At 43.8% G+C, this 19704-nt stretch overlaps 1 protein-coding gene across 1 annotated transcript; it reads left to right on the top strand.

Annotated features, from left to right (window-relative positions):
- Positions 1-1008: 1008 nt before the first annotated feature.
- SRD5A3 (steroid 5 alpha-reductase 3) lies at positions 1009-18750 on the top strand. The gene is made up of 5 exons (XM_036853071.1): positions 1009-1327; positions 8742-8884; positions 11355-11552; positions 14942-15076; positions 15944-18750. Exons 1-5 carry the CDS (start codon positions 1107-1109, stop codon positions 16201-16203), a joined length of 957 nt encoding a protein of 318 aa, XP_036708966.1. The 5' UTR covers positions 1009-1106; the 3' UTR covers positions 16204-18750.
- Positions 18751-19704: the final 954 nt, after the last annotated feature.

Below are 19704 nucleotides of genomic sequence, written 5' to 3'. Positions count from 1 at the left end.
CCCACCCAGTTCCCTGTTGCTCATTCACCACAAATGTAGGGTATCACACTGGGGTAAGGGCGGCCACTCCCCTCTCCTACCCCTCACCTGCCACCCAACCTCAAGAACGTAAGCTCCAGAAAGGCAGGGACATTGTCCTGTAGGCCTCTCTGTCCTCGGTGTGCAAAACGATGCCTGTCACATAATAGGCATACAATATTTTTTGGCATTGACATTTTCAAGGCTTTAAAAAAATTACCTAAAAGAGTTAAATTTACATTTGTCCTAACTGAATATCAGTGTTGTTTAAAACTGTTGAGTCAATAAAAATAGCAGTCACTACACGGAATAAATATCAGAAGAAACGGCAGATAGTGTTAAAAACTTTAAGAAGTGGAACTCTAGTACGGAGAGGACTGCAGTTTTTAAAATAGAATTTTTACCACTTTCATTTTTGTATGTGCAATTGCCTTGACTTTCTACTTTACATGTTTAAATTATACACATTCCTAACATCCTAATACAATTATTCATTTTCGTGTATGACCCGCCTTCTTCATCCATATATTCATAGATTCATATTAATATAGTTGTTCGCAATCATAGCTATATATTTTAGTCTTTTTTTCGCTTAACCTACAGTTTCAGTTATCATAAACAGTTTTCCGTGTTTCAAACGTCTTCATAATTATGTTAATGGATTCATGATATTCCAATGTTATTGTACCATAATTTAGCTAGATACCTTAACGTGGAACATTCTGGATTGTTTCCACTTTTCCAATGAAAATAACGCTGCAGTGAAGACTTGCAGACGTGGTCTTGCTCGTTCCGCTGCTTTGAATCATACTGTTGAGTCGTATTTCTGGGGTTCCATATAGGCACCCCCGACTCAGACAACCGATAGAGCGACCACCAAGCTCCAGCAAGACCCAGACCAAGGATTCCGCGCGGCGGGGCGGTGCCTCCCCCCGGGAGGCGTGTCCTGGGCGGGGCCGAGCGCGTCCCAGCCCTGCGCTGCGTCACCCACGTCCCGCCCGGCGAAGCCCGGCGCGCCGCGCTCGAGTGGCCGTTCCTCCGCCAACGGGTGGCGAGGGTCCGGGGAGTGCGGACGCCGGGCGCCGGCCATGGCTCCCTGGGCGGGGGCCGAACTCTCAGCACTGAATCCGCTGCGTGCCGTGTGGCTCACGCTGGCCGCGGCCTTCCTGCTGACCCTACTGCTGCAGCTCGTGCCGTCCGGCCTGCTTCCGGGCTGCGCGCTCTTCCAGGACCTGATCCGCTATGGAAAAACCAAGGAAGGGGGGCCGTCGCGCCCGGCCGCCTGTCGGGCCTTTGATGTCCCCAAGAGGTAACCTCGCCTGGGCGCGAGTCCTGGCTGCCTAGGCGCGGAGAGCCGGGGGCGCCCCGCTCGAGCAGCCGGCAGGGGGCAGCAGAGGCGGGCGCGGGGCCGGCGGGGTCGGCACGGACCGGCCCAGGAGGCCCAGGCGGGTTCCTCGACGCAGCGCAACGCCTGCCCGCCCGCCGGCTCTGCCCGTGTCCGCTGCGTGGCCCCGGGGGCTGAATGCCGCGAGTGTCCGCCGACACCGAGGGTGCTGAGCCGCGCGCACCTTCGGGGACGCAGGAACGTGAACTTGTGGCCGCACGTAGCCTTTCCTTCGGGGGAAATGGCAGCGCTTCCCAATTTAGGCCCGGTCACCAGGCGGTAAATTAAAGTTTCCTTTGTCCCCAGATTCTCCTCTTTCCCCTCTCCTGCACTCTAGGGGCTCGTAAGCTAACTTGAGGTCGCCGGAACTCACTAGAAATGAAGGCAGGCCCTCCTTTCGCGCCTTTGTGTCCCCTATTTGTTTCCCAACCCTCAACAGTTAGGATGAAGGGTGAGACGCGGGTCACCCACTGGCGCCCACCTCCTTCGGTCGCACTGACGCTCCTAACCCGCATCTCGGCAGGTGCCCCTGGAGAAATGTTGCCCAAGATGGCAAATTTTAGGCAGGCCTGATCCCTAAGCCCCATTTGACTTTCAGCAGATTTCATAACGAAGTTCAACGAGAGATTAAATCGTTAGGACTTCAGTAGAATTCTTTCAGAAATTGTAAGGCTTGTTATAGTTTCGGTTTTTTGTTTGCTTTTCTTTAAATTCAGAACATTACCGGGAAGAGTCAGCCAAACACTGCTAGACGGTAGGAATATAGCAGTGGCTTTTCTTGGAGATACAGCCTAAGTTGGCGTTTAGGAAGGAATCTGGAGAAATGTGATAGGGTTTCTGATGTATTAAAACAACTTGGTTCTCGCTTAAACCTCGCATAGGCAGTGCCCCAGGTCTGCAGACAAGAAAGGGTCTAAATAAACTTGGCTTCCTATTTTTGACTGTTGGAGAAATATTCATCAGGTATTAACACTGAGAAGCGAGCACTAGGTCATTCTGAGGAAAGGTAACGGGAATGAGGCTCTGGGAAGAAGTAGACGAGTCACACACAGTGATTAAACCTCCTATTTCTTAGAGGCTCTTTGTAAGCTAAAATTTCCGGTCATCCTATTTTTAATCAGGTTTTGAGTGTAGTACTTTTCTATTTCATAGCAGGGGCATTGCTAGATTGTCATTTTTTTAATGTTACAAGGTGAAGAAAAAATTCTTTTGAGAGTGTGAGTTCTAACAATTTATTTTCTGAATTTTAAAAAAGGTACTACTGTTGCTGGAGTAGAGGGCACATTTCAAATCATTCCCTGCACTTACCTGTTTCTTTGGCTCCCATACCCTACCTGTTACTACTCCAGTCTGTCGTTATATTTGACGGCCAAGAAACAGATTTTGTACCTTTCCCTTACTCTTTACTACAAAATTGGTACTCTTTGGGCTCCTTGTAATTTCTACTATATTATGAAATAATTTATAAGTTTTTCTTCTTCCAAAATTCTAGAACAGACCCTCTCATGGTGTTTTGTTTGGTCTTTTTTCTAAATTTAAACTAAAATTTCTTTTCATACTAGAAAAGGTACAGCAAATCCAGGCCAGTCATGAAAGGCAAAAATGTCTAGATGCTATATTTAAATATTTTTCCTTGTTCAGAATTCAGTAGTACTCTTAAAGGTGAAAATAAGCCTGTAAGTTTTACACTTAGAAATAGGCAGCTGTATATCACGTTTCTGCCCCCAAAAGCTTAGGTGAATTTGTTTGGGATTATTTTTTCCTAAAGAGGAAAGAATTAAACCTTAATTGAATTCATGGAATGTTTGATTCCATTACCCCTGCCTGGTAGATTTTTTTTTTTTAATTAAGGTGATAGTTGCTTTTCTCGTTTTCTTTTGGTTCCTGGAGTTTTGTTTTTTGTTTTTATTTAATTTTTTTAAAAAATTTATTTATTTTATTTATTTATTTTTGGCTGCATTGGGTCTTCATTGCTGCGGGCGGGCTTTCTCTAGTTGCGGCTACTCTTCGTTGAGGTGCGCAGGCTTCTCACTGCGGTGGCTTCTCTTGTTGCGGAGCACGGGCTCTAGGCCTGTAGGCTTCAGTTGTTGTGGCACGCAGGTTCAGTAGTTGTGGTTTGCGGGCTCTAGAGCACAGGCTCAGTAGTTGGGGCACACGGGCTTAGTTGCTCCGCGGCATGTGGAATCTTCCCGGACCAGGGCTCGAACCCATGTCCCCAGCATTGGAAGGCGGTTTCTTAACCACTGTGCCACCAGGGAAGCCCTTCCTGGAGTTTTGATTTCCCAGAAAGTCTGAATAAATACGTGACCTTGAACGTGAGTCACAGTGCTCTTGACTTGCATAGTGTATATGGAGGTACTTCTGTTTCTAATATTTCAAAATGTTATAGAAACATTGCAATTGAATTGAGCTGTGGCGACAAAGAGAACCATCCAGACTTTCCCTACTAGGGTTCAGGGGTCCTAACCAGCAGTCCAGGGGATCTGTGGATAGAATTTGGGGCAAATTGGATTGGAAAAAATTGCATCTTTATTTCACTAACCTCTAGCTGAAGTTCGGCACTTTCTTAATGATGAATGTAATCAACAAACCACAGTAGAATTAGCAATACCTGCAATTTTGTGACAAGTTTTTTAATGTTATATTAAAAATATTGAGGAGACCTCAAAACATTATTTTCATCGCTATAAGAATACTGTATTATCCTCCACTATACCTTGTTATTTAACACATTAATTAAGAAGCACATATATCACAAATGTTTCTTAGTGGTTGTGTTACCTATATTTCAGCATAATTGGTTTCGTTTATTCCTATGTCTTTTAGGCATGTAGCCTTCACCAGACTGCCAAAGGAGTCCATGGAAGAAAAATGTCAAGAATCCCTGCTCCAGACTGTAAACTCCATATGTTTACATTTGTCTTGTTTGTTGCCATATCCCGGGCTCAATGCCTGATAACGATAAGGTCCTCGATCAATGTTTTGAATGAATCAAAAAAAAAAAAAAAAAGGTTTTAGGTTTAATTGGTTTGTTGATTAACTTGACTGCTTTCTCTGAGAGTAACTTTGGATGTGGTACCTTCTCTTTCATTCATTTATTTAACCATTGTTTATAGAGTACTTAGTATTGCCAGGAGCTATTCTAGGTCCTTTGGAGCCTTTGTTTTTGTAAAACGGTAAATATGTAAACAAATCTTGTAAAACAAGCAAAATAATTTCAGATGGTAATAAGTGCTTCAGAGGAAATGCAGCCTGGTTACTTGATGATGAGCAAGCTGGGGTTGCCAATGACAACGCCGGAAAGGACGATCAGAAAGGGGCAGGGCAGGGGCTTCCCTGGTGGCGCAGTGGTTGAGAATCTGCCTGCCAATGCAGGGGACACGGGTTCGAGCCCTGGTCTGGGAAGATCCCACATGCCGTGGAGCAACTGGGCCCGTGAGCCACAACTACTGAGCCTGCGCGTCTGGAGCCTGTGCTCCACAACAAGAGAGGCCACGATGGTGAGAGGCCCACGCACCGCGATGAAGAGTGGTCCCCACTTGCCTCAACTAGAGAAAGCCCTCGCGCAGAAACGAAGACTCAACACAGTCATAAATAAATAAATAAATATAAGCAGTCATTTACATTAAAAAAAAAGAAAGGGGCAGGGCAGGAGATGAGTTCATTTTGGGAGGCCAGGACGGACAGCGGGCCTTACAGACCATAGTGGAGATTAGATTTCATTCTGAGGGTATGGAAAGCAGCTTTAGGATGGGGAAGGGGGCATGGCATTATGGGATTCACGTTTGAGACGATGACTAGCCGTTGTGTGGAGAAGACTGGGTAAGAGGCCGTTAGCGGTGCTCCAGGCAAGAGGTGGTGGTATGGGGTAGAGTGTTAGCATCGCAGCACCTGTTCCTCGTACAGGTGGTGAAGACATTAAAGCACGTGGCACAGGGCCAGGCACCAAGTCAGGACTCAGGAACCACTGGTTTCCTTCCTTAGTTAAACTATAACTCCCCTAACTGGTCCTGAGATCAGTTCTGGCAATCAGCAAGTAGTGTTAGATCAGATATCTCCTGTCTCAGAACCACCTAGTGGTTTCCAGCTCACTCCCAGGAGGAGCCCAAGACCCTGTACAGTCTTGTCCCCACCACCTCACTGAGATCCTATCGTTTTCCCCCTGTGTGGCTCCAATCCAGTTTTCTGGGTCTCTCTGCTTGTTTTCTGTCCCCTCAGGGCCTTCGCCCTGTAGAGGCCTTTCCTCTACCTGGAAAGCTCTTCCCCCAGATAGCCAGATGGTTTACGCCCTCACTTCCTATAATTCTGCTCAGGTATAACCTCAACGAGGCCTGCCCTATCCACCCTGTTTAAAAGTATAATACTACCATCCCCAGCACTCCTTCGTCTCTTCCCAGCTTTAGTTTTCTTGTTAGCAATTATCACCTACTGACATGCTGTAAATTTTACTTCTGTGTAACTGTGAGTATAAGCTCCGTGAGGGCAGGAACTGTTGTCTTTTGTGTTCATTGCTATATCCCCAGAGCCTAGAGCAGTCCCTGGCTTATACTAAGCACCAAAATGTTTGTTAAGTCAGAGCAGTGCTTGCTCGGTGCCCAGCCCTGAGTTACCATAAGGGTCCCCTTATCCCTGCTGCAGGGGCTCACTTCAGTTAAGCAAAGTGCCAAGGAAGGAAAAAGAGGGAGAGCGTCTAGACGAGAAGGAAGTAGAGTTTTCAGATCTGCTTTTGAGGCTAGAGCTAGGTATTTTCAAAAAACAGATATAACCGCAAATAAAGAGTAGGACACGTTTCCTGTAGCAGGAAATCAGGCAAGCAAAACAAGAGAGAGAATGTGCCAAATGTAGGAATAAGAAAAACAATCTGCCTGTGAATCAAAACCCCATGGCACAAGTAGGGCACAGCAAAATGTGGCTTAGCATCTTATATCAAACATTCTTGAGTAATTTGTTTGACTTATGGTTTAGTATAAATTGCTACATGTAACATAGAGGTGGAAAAGCAGGTTCAGGCAAGTCTAGATCACATGAATAGGAGCACAGCCATGTGATTTTAACTTCAGAGTCATCAGGGCTGAGTGTGGAGCCAAACACTGCCACTTACTGCCTGACCTTGGATAAGTAACTTAACCTTCTGAGCCTTAGTTTTCTCATCAGCCGCATGTAAATATAATGCAAACTTGACAGGATTGTTGGGAAGATGAAATGAAATACTCTTTAACTGGTCTCCCCACAACTGGACGATTCTCTTTCCTTACCAGGGGGATTTTTTTTAATTTAAAAAAGACCAAAATGAATGAGCAATGCTCTCTCTCTCTTTTTTGATTTTGATAAAATATACATGACATACCATTTTCCACTTTAACCCTTTTTGAGTGTACAGTTCAGTGGCTTTAAGTACATTCACATTGTTGTGCAGCCATCACCACTGTCATCATCTCCAGAACTTTTCCGTCAGCCAGAAGGATTTTTAAAACATGAAGTATTACTTCAGGTTGCTGTGTTCAGATGCCTTCCCATCCCACTTAAAAGCCAGTGTCCTTACAGGACCCTGTAGGGTCTGCCCTTCCTTTTCATGCCCTAGCACCCTCCACACACGTGTCCTTTGTCGTGCCTCAGGGCCTTTGTGGTGGTGGTTTCCTCTGCCTAGAAAATTCTTTCCTCAGAAATTCACAAAGGTTACTCATTCTAGCCAAGTGTCACTTCCAGAGAGGCCATCCTTGACCACTCACCCAGAATGGCCTCCCCTCTGCACCCTCTCTGTCCCCTCACCCAGCACGGGGCTAGACGTCTGCAGGTTCGTTTGCGGACTGTCTGCCGAAAGATAAACTTCAGCATGGCAACCACCTGCTCAGTTTGCTCTCTGCTGCGTCTCCCGCTCCAAGAACATCACCTAGCACGTTCTACGTGCTCAGTAAATTTTTTTGAAAACATGGAGTAGCTAAAGCGGCTTAAAAGTTGCTCCTCAGAAGCTGGCCCCTCCTCTTTCCATGGGAGCCTGCAGAGCACCTTGCAGCTGCCATTCTGCTCTGCTGGCTCAGACCAGGCCTGGGCTCAGTTCTAGGAAGTGTGTCTTAGGGAAGACCCTGGGAGGCAACCAAAGGCCGGGGGGGCCCGGGGGTGGGGACGAGGGGGTAGAATTGACACTCATGCATGAACTTTGCAGGAAACTAAGCTCTTGAGCCTAGAGAAGATCCGAATCCAGAATAAGAGGACATCTCAGAGAGGACAGATCCCGTGATAGAATTTGTAGTGGGGAGAATAAGTGGGTTGCTATGGAATGGTCAGCTTAGATTAGTGTTTGTCAGACGGGTTGTGGGCATAGTCTGGGGGAACTGTGAGGTCTGGTACATACAAGCATATTCTGAATCAACTGGAAGAGGAGTCCCTGAGTCTATGTGTAATCCTGTTGACTCCAGGCTGTCTTACTGCATCACAGATTAATGAGACATTAATATAGATGTGATGCATTGAAGACCAGGGAAGGCCAGGTGACCTCCAGGCACCCTGCAGAGTCAGAAAGATTTTGCATTGATTTGATTAGAGAAAAATAGTAGAGGTATAGGTAAAGAGACCTCAGAAAAACATGTTAGGCCCTGGTGCCATATTAGGTGATTCCTTTGCAGCAAACCAGCATAACCTTTCACGTTAAATTGACGTTGCTAATTGCTAATTTCAACTTTTATTGTTTTTGTGGTTTTATTTACTTCATTCGTTCCTGTGTTGATTGCAAAATATGTATTGTATTTGTATGAGAGCGGTACCCATCAGGAGTTGATAGCTAGTTTTATGAGTTAATATTTGTCATGTTATTATAAAAGTAATTTAGGTCAACACAGTTTAAGAAAACACTGAATCAGTAGACCTTTAAGGTTTCTTGCAACCCTGAGAGCCTGTGATTGTGCAAATCTTGTGTAACAGTTGTATGGCTATTGCAGCAATATCACTCGACATTTAGAAATCTTCCACAGATTTGGCTAGTGTTAGCACAATCTAGGCTGTCTCTGCCAGGCCCTGGGGCCCCCTATTTTTGAGCTTGAGCCCAATCCTGTTACCTGGAGATAAGAGAGATAGCTAATTAACCCTACATCTAAGTTTAACGAGGTCATTCATGTTGTTGTTAACCTTAGGAAGCCTCTTTTTCTTATTAGTTAACCAGTCCCATCATTTGAAAGGAAATTTCAAAAATCTGAACATCTGTAGGATTCAGGTTCTATTAAAAAAGCAAAACTATACTTGCGGAATGGAGGAAAGAGGATAGAGAAACTAAAAATAGTCTTCCTGTATAAAGGCTTAAAGTGGATCCACTCTGATCATTACCTAACTTGTTTTCCCTTCGCAGGTATTTTTCTCACTTCTATATCATCTCAGTGCTGTGGAATGGCTTCCTGCTTTGGAGCCTTACTCAATCTCTGTTTGTGGGAGCACCTTTTCCAAACTGGCTTCATCATTTACTCAGAATTCTTGGGGCTACGCAATTCCGAGGTAACAACTCCTCTGGCTAATACCAACCATTGCACCCTGTTCCTGTCTCTCCTGCCTGCGGGGAGGTGTTCTCGGTATTTCATAGCCACTCTCAGCTTCTTGGCGGGGCTGGGAAGTGAAGGGTGGGGCAGAAAGTGTTCTGCGTGGATCACAGCCAGTTGGCCAAGGGGAAGGCCCCAAGTCCTTCACTGAGATCATGGCAGAGCTGAGAGTCAGCTCTTCATCCGTGATTTCCCAGCGAGTGCTGTGCTGAACAGGACTGGCTGTGCTCTCCCTCTGGTATTTTTAGTACTTCAGGATCCCTCAGGTTTGCCTTGAAACATTTATCATATATATAGTTCCAACCACAGTCATGCCTCTGGACTCCAGAAATTTGATAGAAAATTACTTTTTGATCACAGGTTAAAAATGTTTGTTATGCTATGAGGCTTTGGTTATATGAAAAAATTGACTGTAAATAGTTGTTGATCAGATGATTACAAAATAGCATTTAAATTTGCCTCACTGTGCCTTGAATGAAGGATACACAGAACAATTTAAAAGGTAAGGAATTGAAGGTGAAAACCATAAAGTGGCCTCAATTGATGTCAGGCATCAGGAGAGGGGCAGAATTAGAAACAAATTGTTCTGGTGCTATCTCTGTCCTTTGTTCCAGCAGCCAAACCGCTGGCTTCCTAGGAACAGTCCTTTTCTTTGTAACCAGAGGAACTTGTTGCAAAAGATGACAGAAAGAAAAAGCTATGCAGATCCTACTTGGGAGGGGAAGATACCTCGGCGAATTCCGCTTTACCTCTTCATTTGCTTACTGGGGAGCTGGCTGGGGTTCTGATTTTTTTTTTTTTTTTTTAAACATCTTTATTGAAGTATAATTGCCTTACAATGGTGTGTTAGCTTCTGCTTTATAACAAAGTGAATCAGTTATACATATACAATATGTTCCCATTTCTCTTCCCTCTTGCATCTCCCTCCCTCCCACCCTCCCCATCCCACCCCTCTAGGTGGTCACAAAGCACCGAGCTCATCTCCCTGTGCTATGCGGCTGCTTCCCACTAGTTATCTATTTTACATTTGGTAGTGTATACATGTCCATGACACTCTCTTACCCTGTCACATCTCACCCCACCCCCTCCCCATATCCTCAAGTCCATTCTCTAGTAGGTCTGTGTCTTTATTCCCGTCTTGCCACTAGGTTCTTCATGGCCTTTTTTTTTTTTTTTTTTTTCCTTAGATTCCGTATATATGTGTTAGCATACTGTATTTGTTTTTCTCTTTCTGACTTACTTCACTCTGTATGACAGACTCTAACTCCATCCACCTCACTACAAATACCTCCATTTCATTTCTTTTTATGGCTGAGTAATATTCCATTGTATATATGTGCCACATCTTCTTTATCCATTCATCTGTCGATGGACATTTAGGTTGCTTCCATGTCCTGGCTATTGTAAATAGAGCTGCAATGAACATTTTGGTACATGACTCTTTTTGACCTATGGTTTTCTCAGGTTCTGATATTTGAAGGGTGGCTGTGAGGAGTTGTATTTGGTTGTTTGTTTTATCCTATTTCTGAAGGGTTAGAACTAGGTTTCACTATATTTAAAAGAGAAAGGCAGGCAAAGCCGATCTGTGTGATGGAAGTCTCCATAGAGCGTACCCGTGGGAGGCTGCGGGGAGGGGCAGTGCCGGGAGGGGGGCACGAGGTGCTGGTTGTGCTCTGTCTCTTGATCTAGGGGCTGGTCGTACGGGTGGGATGGGCTGGTGTACTTTGCAAAAATTCATTAGGCTGTGTCCTTATTGTGTTTTTATGATGTGTGTGATAACATTTTAAAAATACATCTAGATTTTATGTCATTTTACAAACCAGCATTTCTTCTGACTTCTCTTGAGGCAGAGGGGTGAGAGGCAGATAGGAAGATCGATCTCAAGGCTCACAGTCCCCCAAAAGTATCATTTCTTTTTTTTTTTTTTAATACGGAAAGAAATGCATAACTCTTCCTGTCTCTGTTCCTATCCCCCTTTCTGCTTCTGTATATGCCTGTGTCTCTTCTCCCCCCCTGACCTCAGGGATCCCACCAGGAGTCCTTGCTCAGAGGTCATCCAGGAACTCTTCCTGACTATCTTCAAATGGGGATTAGTGCCAGGGACCAGAGACCATGGAGTCTGGGTTCTGAGAGCACGGATCCCTTCACAGCCACGTAACCCAGAAGGCTTTCACATCACAGAGTAGAGTCAGCAGACCTGAGTCTGTCTCAGCTCTGTCACTAGCTTACTGTGTAACTTTGAGCCAAATGCCTTGACTTCACTTGGCTCACTCCCTCACTGCCCAAAAAAAGGAGGTGTTGGACTGGATGATATCTAGGGCCCTTCCCTAGCTCTGATCTTGTTTAATACCCTGTTTAACAGCAGGGAAGATCATAGCTTTGGATTAGTCCTGGAGAGAGACCTGAGTATGTTCCATTCTGAATTGTAGGGGATGAGCTTGTGCTGTCTGCGTTCTTAGCGCTAGTGTTTCTGTGGCTGCACAGCCTACGAAGACTCTTCGAGTGCTTCTATGTCAGTGTCTTCTCCAATGCCGTGATTCACGTCGTGCAGTACGGTTTTGGACTTGTCTACTATGTCCTTGTTGGCCTGACTGTGTTGAGCCAAGTGCCAATGGACGGCAGGAATGGTGAGTGGTTGCTGGGGTCTGTCAGCTGAGTCACTGGGTATACGAGGGACTCTGGGTGAAGCATCCCACCAAGCATTATGGAAGTTAGAAAGTAGGAGACCCGCCCAGTTCACTTTGCATTTGAGGAGTTTGGGCTCTAATTGTAGCTTTAAAAAGTCAACATGCCCAAGGGTGCCTAGCAGATACACATCACATTAACCATAACTGCTAAAACCTGAGAGATACCAACGTAAGCAGCAGTGCCTTCAGTAAAGAGAATAAAGTGCAAAGTCTTCAGGAGGCCTGGTTTAGGGATGAAGAAGTGGGAGGTGGGGTTTCCATCAGTGGGACTGGAGTCAGTGAACTTCTGTGGAGTTAGTCTGGAAAGAAAGAGGCAGTGTGGTCAAGAGTAGAACAGGAAGCAGGGGAACACACTGGAACAGGAGAAAGGGTCAGCAAGCCAAGCTGCCTCACCAAGGCCTCATCATCCGGGGGTGGAGGGGTGAGGGGTGAGGGTGGGGAAGGGAAAGTTGTGCAGGGTGAAATCATGGAATACCAGAGGAGGAAAGGGTGGCCTGAAGCTCCTGGTGAATAGTTGGGATTTGAAGAGGAGGTAGGGAGCCATTTTGTTGCCATTTCGTTCTTGTGATTGTTCCCGTTGTGACAAAGCTTTTTTCAAGTGAGGCAGCCTGAGCGGAGAGGACAAAAGACTACTGTGGTAAATCAAAATTGTGTCTTAACACTTCTGAGCTCTCACTAGCCAGGAAGAGGGAAGCAAAATCATGACTTTGTTTATGAGGAGGAAATGAAATGTGATTTGGGGGATGGGGGAGAGGGAGGATAGGATATCTGACATATCTGACCATCGTTTTTGTAGAAACAGTGCATGCTTATCATAAAGAATTCAAGTCATTTTGGGTGATGGAAATGAGTCTTTTAGTGCTGAGCTTAACTTCTTCTCGCACCCTTGGTATCCGTCAGCCCACACGCTCTAGGGTAGGTCCTTCACAGCTGTTTTCTCTAAGCCCAAGTCTCCCTCTTTCCTAAAGCTGCCCTATGCCTCCTTGTAGATTGAGCCCAAGGTCTGGGTATTTCCAGTACTCAGTGAGTGAGCTCTCTCCTCAGGTTTGATTTCAGTGTCAAGTGCCCCTTGATTGGCCTCTCCCTCTGTTGCTGTAGGACAAGCCGTGGCCTCCATGGCGCAAGGAACGATTTTGAAGTATGACTTACTGACGCTCCTTCTCAATTCCTGAGCTGTTTATTGGCTCCAGCCACTCAGTTAGCATCTCTCCATCTAATTTCCCTGAACGTAAGTCAGTTTTTCCTCCCTGAGCTTTCGGCTGTGGCATCCTTGTGCATCCCATGTCACGGTTTGAGCCGTCATTCCTGGAGAACAGTCCGAGGTTTTTACCCAAAGGAGCTTTCCAAAGCACTTTGGTAACCCACTAGCTTGCAGTCTGTTAGCATTACGTATCTCTCCTGGAGTTTCCTCTGCTGGCTGGACCCCAACTTCCACCTTCCCTCCTGTATAAGAAGTCAAGGACAGGCTGCTGAGACACCCACAAAATAGCTTTTAGACACTCCTTGCTGAAGTTTTCTGAAACTTGTGTTTCACCTACCTGTCCTTCAAGAGGTCATCTGGGACAGTATGGGGAAGACTGGTTTCAGGAATTCATTGGAAGAGAACACGCTGGGGTATTTGCCAGCTGCAGAGTCTGATAGAAATGACAGGGGCTTGGGCGTCAGATGGGCCTGAGTCTGAATTCTGGCTTATTAACTTCTCAGAGCCTCAGAACCTTCATCTGGAATTAGGGACATATACTGATTTCAGAGGGTTCTTGTGAAAGTGGAAAGAAAGTGTATCTGTAAACTACCCAGATCTTCACATCTCCTTGCCTTCAAAGTCTAGAGGGTCCGCCCCAGTCACTCTCCATTACATTGTTCTGTTGTTTTTTCTTCAGAGTACCATCTGTACCTTAAATTATCTTGGTTATTGATTTTTTTTACGTGTTTCATCTCTTGCTACTAGAGTGTGAGTTCATGAGGACTGGGATCTGACCTGACTTACCCACTGCTTTATCCCTTGTGAGAGATGCCACGCTCAGTAGACACTCAATAAGGAACGAATGAATAAATGAATAATTAAATACTACACAGATTAGACCCTCAGTAAATAGCCTTCCTCCTGCCTCCCCTTTCCTGTATCATAACTTACTCTTAAAATTTTTTTTTCTCTCATAGGTAATTTCTCTGCCTTTAGAGTAGGTGACTTGGCTGTAACGTGAACTCTCAGACACTTGCTTCAACTTTTAATCCTGTGGTGACTTGCTCTTATGGCCCTCTGATTTAAAACTACTTTTCATATTGTTTATTTTTAACTTATAAAAATATAACTATTTAGTTAAATGGCTAAACTTAGTCAACATTAAGAGACTGTGGTAGATTGTTTAGAGAAAGCAAGTTTTTAAAAGAAATTAACACAGTTCGATTTTGGTGGACTGTCATTAGCTGTCATCAGCTGAGTCCTGCCTCCAAGTACCCATATGGAATAGCTTGATCCTTGGTTCTCCTACCTGAACCAGCTTTGTAGGGGCTCCCTCTTGGCTGCAGAGCCTCCGGCTCTTCCCCGTTGTCAATGGACAGCTTTGTTTTTTCAGTCAAATCCCTGACTAGCCTCACTGCTTCCTGCTGAACATAGGGAAGTCCTTAATTTGTTTTTCTAATGCCAGTCCTTAGAAAACCTGCATTCTTCCTGTCTTCTTGGTAGCTGGAGAAGAAAGAAGATGAAACTTTTGAGTGTTTCTACTCCTGAAACGAAATCTCTCTGACTAGGTTCTCTCTAATGAGAAAGGGATACTGTTTTGGTCTTTATCTTGCAGTTTCCATTTCTCGGCTCTTTGAGAAGTTCCACTGTTAGCCTTTACTTCCAGTGATTTTCTTCATTGGCCAGAGCCAGTCAAGTCAGCATTAAAGGTTTCCTTAGAAATGGCTCGGGATGAGATCCCTTAGGAAGTGTTTTTCTGACAGCAGACTGTAAGAAAGAGGACATAAAACCAGGCTTTGAAATAAAAATGCGAAGTAGTCTCACCACACGAGAGTACATCACAAGAGTGGGAGACGGAGCTGACCCCTGTGCTTGAAGCACTTGAAGAAGGAGCAAGAAAATGTGTTGATATGGAATTCTCTGCCAGGGGCCCCTGAAGCTGCCCCTGGCTGAGGAGCACACCTCCCTCATCCACAGGGATGGTGTTCTCCCCTCTGTACTTGGGAAATTGTAGCAGGATGATTTTCCAGTCGTGAAGAACAGAATAAGTAGGTAATTGTGTTCTACTGATTATATGATTTTTTTAATGCTCTGAGCCTCTGAAATTTTGCAGAGTTGGCTAATAAGATAATTCTTATTTCTGTAGTCTATGTGGTAGGGAAAAATCTCTTGATGCAAGCTCGGTGGTTCCATATCCTCGGAATGATGATGTTCATCTGGTCATCTGTCCATCAGTATAAGTGTCACGTCATTCTCGGCAATCTCAGGAAAAATAAAGCAGGTGAGATATCTTTTAGAACCACTGCATGGGGATTTTAGCCCTCAGAAGTTAGGTGTACATATTCCTTCTCTCTTTTCTTTCCTGCCCTAATTAGTTGACTAATCTGTCAAATGCTCATTTTTGACAAGACTCTCTGGGTCTTGATCTTCCCATCTGTAAAATGAGAGCATTTTACTGAAAGACCTCCCTGGCACCATCTAGCCCTGACATTCTGTGACTCTGTTCTGTGCCCACATTTTGGGGCCTACACTGCATATATGTGTCTAACCAGCATGTGAGCCCTAGTATTACTGTGCCAAGTTAGTATCATTCCAGCTAAAGCAAAGAAAACTTGACTCTTTAGTTAGCTTGTGTTGACTTATCACAGGTACAGTTTTTATTAGACTTTCTGAAATATTAAAAATGGAATAGTACTATTCAGCATTTATCAAGTGCTTACTTTGTGCCGGCCCTGTTCTGAGTACTTTATATGTGACTTCACAGTACTCGCTTTAGGCGGGTACAGTCTTATCCTCATTTTATAGATGAGGAAAGAGAGGCACAGAGAGGTTAAGCAACTTATCTAAAGTTACACAGCTTGTAAGTGGCAGAGCTAGGATTTGAACTCATGCAGTCTGACTCTGGAGTCTGAGCTCTTAATAGGTTGGAGGATTGTTGGAGAAACTTATTTACAGTTGTTAGTATAACCTCAGCATGTGACTTTTTAATATGTAGTAGAATGACAGTGGAGGTGTGACAGGATGGTGGTTTGTACAGGTCTGTGACGCCTTTTTCTAAATGAGTTTTATAAATTGTTTGGAGGGTGAAGTGGTAAAACTTTGTTTTGGCAACTTCAAATGTTCAGGGTATCTTCTTTTTCCATTTCAGGAGTGGTCATTCACTGTAACCACCGAATCCCTTTTGGAGACTGGTTTGAATATGTTTCTTCCCCTAACTACTTGGCAGAGCTGATGATCTACATTTCCATGGCTGTCACCTTTGGTTTCCACAACTTAACTTGGTGGCTCGTGGTAACATATGTCTTCTTCAGCCAGGCCCTGTCTGCTTTCCTCAGCCACAAATTCTACAAAAGCAAATTCGTCTCCTACCCGAAGCACAGGAAAGCTTTCCTACCATTTCTGTTTTAAGATAATCTCAGTTATGAGGAATGCACACTAGGTGACAGTTTCAATTCCTAAGGACAACGAAGTCTAGAGACCAAAGTACAATTTCTGTAGAACTGCTTGAAACTCTCTGGTCCATTTCTGTTACTAGAAGTCTTCACTGCATGAGCAAAGCAATACCGCTCAAGAAAATGAGTCTTGGGACTTCCCTGGCAGTCCAATGGTTAAGGCTCCGCACTTCCACTGCGGGGGGCATGGGTTCGATCCCTGGTTGGGGAACTAAGATCTCACTTGCTGCTCAGCGTGGCACAATAAATAAAATTTTTTTAAACAGTGGAAGAAATTGAGTCTTCAGAGAAGAAATACTTCTGGCAGACCTGGGAGTGCTATGTCTGCTTTCTGAGATGCTTTATAAAAGCAACCAAGTGCTAAAAAGTAGATGAGACTTCTCCAAGCTGCTTCAAAAACAAACTAATCAAGAATATACAAACAACTTCAAACAAACACTTACATACACAATGGAAGAGATAAGGTCATCTGTGGCTTTGTTTTCACTACAGACAAATTAACTAGACTACACAGTAAGCAATATAGCAGATGCTCAGTAACTGCTTGTTGCATATCAGTCAAAGCTTAATAGCCTGTGAAAATAACAACAATGTATAATTTCACACCAATGGATTCTGGGAAAAGTGAGTTTATTGAAGTTAGCTTATACTTTTACTTATTACCACAAAGATTTCCAGCTATGTAACCATCAGTAGTCATTTCCCCCTCAAATCATAGCCTAACAAAGTTTGAAACCTCTTTTATTTAATATTTTTTTGACATCCCTTTCTAGGGAGTACCTTAAAAGTGTAAGCATCTGAAATAAAATATTTTTATATTTAAGCATAAAAAGCCTTCGTGAATGGAACTGACTTACACTTGGTATTGGATAGTGCTGTAGCCTCATTCATATGTAGTTATTCAAATTGGATTAATGTCTGCCTGAGTGTATTTTAACTAACAGAATGAATCTGAAGATATTTAAAAATAAAGTTTACACTTAAGATAGCTTATGTTAAAGAAAATATCCATGATTAAATCAAGTGGCTATAACTGCATGGTGTGAAAGTAGAAAATAATACTATAGCCTGAGCAACGCAGTAAAAACTGCACATTCATGCAGCGTAAGATTTACTGGCTTATTGGCCGAGGTATTAACTTTATTCCTTTTATACGGATATCTTATTATAGTCTACTAGGTACTAAAGTTTTGCACTAAGACGTACCATGCTGTGGGGGAAAGCACCTCATTATTAACCAGACACGTATGGAAGGCACAGTCTAAGAATATCCTCCCCACCTGCATCTCTGGAGTAGTAAACCAAAGCTGGTAAACAGATTCTTTTTAACCCAACTTTCAATATATGTATATCAGCACATTTTCTAAAGTTCTTAGATTTCTGAAGTAGCCTTTTCTCCCCAATAATCAAATACCACTTCCATCAGCTGTTCCATCTAATAAATGACATATTCCTTTCATTTATCATTTAGATTTGCCATCCTCAGGACCGGGACTCAGGAACAAAACTTTATACACCAGAAATGTAAAGCATATTGCATTTTGGTCTTAATTTCCACACAAATGGCATAAATAATTTTAGCAGCATATTATTTGGGGAGGAAAATGTATTTTGCTTTAGCATGCGGTTTTATACTAGGTTAGACTAGGAATTTGTCTGCTCTTCTGGAATTTCATTGTACTTTTAAGTAAAATAATGAATATTCCCTGTGAAGAAGCCTGTCGGGCCATGAGAGAGGGTTCCCAGTCAGCTCTGTGCTCCCCATGTTCTTGCCATCCTTCTCATGCTTCTGTCTTCTACTCTCCCTCCCCCTTCCTTGCCCAAACATTGCATTTCTAGGTGAAGACAGAAAAGGAAGTAATGATGTCCTCAGAGGGGCTCAGAACAAAGTTGTGTGGTCTTTGACGAAAGCTCAGCCGTGGAGAATAATTGAGAATTGTGCTTGCAAGATCACAGTCAGCGTCGCTCTTTGTGCCGGTGAAAATAGTCCATGTGCCTAAAGGGAGCACACCAGAGAGAGTCTGCAGGTTCTTCACACGGATAATCCAGAAATAGCTTGGTGCTGGAGATTCTTGATTTTCCTACTGGCTTAGTTGAATAGCTTTACTCTTTAATTCTCTGTTACTATTAAGTTCAGGGAAATGATACCGAACTACCTCATGACAGCATTCCCTGGGTTAGCTACTGACTATAAAAGTGTGCTGAAAATAGCCTTTGTTTTTAAGTCTCCAAGTTGTAGCTCATCCTCTATACTAACATTTGCTTTCAATGAGCATGGATTATTTTGTCTCCACAAAGCTTTGTTCTGTATTACGTTTTTAATTCAATGAGTGGTTATTGCTAGAATTCCTATCCCCAAAAAAAGCCTTTGCCGATATTTTTATACGAAGCTTAATGGATAGTTTAAGGAGACTGTAAACATTTGCATAACTAAAGTTACCTGAAAATTCAAAGACCATTGATAAATAACATATCTTAAAATGAACTGATGTATTAAAGGTCTTAAAATAGTAAATGAGCAAGTAGAAATTTTTTACAACTATCTAAGCAGTTTCTGCCCACTCGCTTACATTGCTTATCAGAAAAAAAAAAATATTCAGCTGATTTTTATCAGTGTCTTACATTAGTCTAACTTTCTAAGATTTTTCTGATAAATGGACAAGAAACAGTGGAGGTGGCAGTGATCCCTAAGTAATTCACATGATGCACACTTCATCATTTTTCTCAAATACCAGTGATCTAGAAAGCCATGTATTGGTTTTGGGGAAACAGCTACTCTATGCACATATAATACCAGGTCTCTTCCTTCAAAAAGACTCTGAACGCTTGAAATGCTTAGAGGACAAAAGAACACAGGAGATTTCTCTGCAGAAAGACAAATGTGCCTCCTGAGCCTAGCCCTCGGGGTAAAGCCTCATAGCACATGTGCAGCTTTTATCAGGGCTCCTTGGTCTACATAGCATCTTCCTGTGAATTAGACAAGTCGTTACTCTAGAATATCCCCACGAGAGCAGGGCATGAACCTTTGTGGACACAAAAGGCAGCTGGTGATAGGACTGCAGCTCAGTGAGCAGAGCTTGAGCTGGATCTCAGCCCACTCACCCTTCAGCCTGGGGTCCTTTGTGCAGTGCACAGACTGCACAACCTTCCAGAGAGACCCTGCTCATTGTGCTGCCTGTCTGTCTGCAGATTCTGTTCACTCTTGAAGAAAACAAAACTTGATTTCGTGGAATCATCTCATTGAGAAAGACCATAAGAATTAAACTAGGAGAAGGGGAAGTAAGCACTCCATGCAAAACATCTGTGCTTCCACACACTAAAAGAGGAGTTTGGTGGTTAACAGGTAAGTGACCCTCAAACAGTAGAATGTCTGTTCAGATGCTAGGATGCTGGCCCCAAGTAGAGAATATTTTGCTTCTCTGATTACCAACTCCTGTCTTTCCCAGCTTATTGTTCT

This window comes from Balaenoptera musculus, chromosome 5 (assembly GCF_009873245.2).
Source record: "Balaenoptera musculus isolate JJ_BM4_2016_0621 chromosome 5, mBalMus1.pri.v3, whole genome shotgun sequence".
Taxonomy (NCBI): domain Eukaryota; kingdom Metazoa; phylum Chordata; class Mammalia; order Artiodactyla; family Balaenopteridae; genus Balaenoptera; species Balaenoptera musculus.
This window is presented reverse-complemented; position numbering and strand designations above follow the sequence as displayed.

Bases quoted from the DNA above. Each gene is read 5' to 3' on its own strand.
- SRD5A3 (XM_036853071.1), top strand. From the start codon at position 1,107: ATGGCTCCCTGGGCGGGGGCCGAACTCTCAGCACTGAATCCGCTGCGT. The intron at 1,328-8,741 runs GTAACCTCGCCT...TTCCCTTCGCAG, and splicing joins GCCTTTGATGTCCCCAAGAG to GTATTTTTCTCACTTCTATA. The intron at 11,553-14,941 runs GTGAGTGGTTGC...TTATTTCTGTAG, and splicing joins GCCAATGGACGGCAGGAATG to TCTATGTGGTAGGGAAAAAT.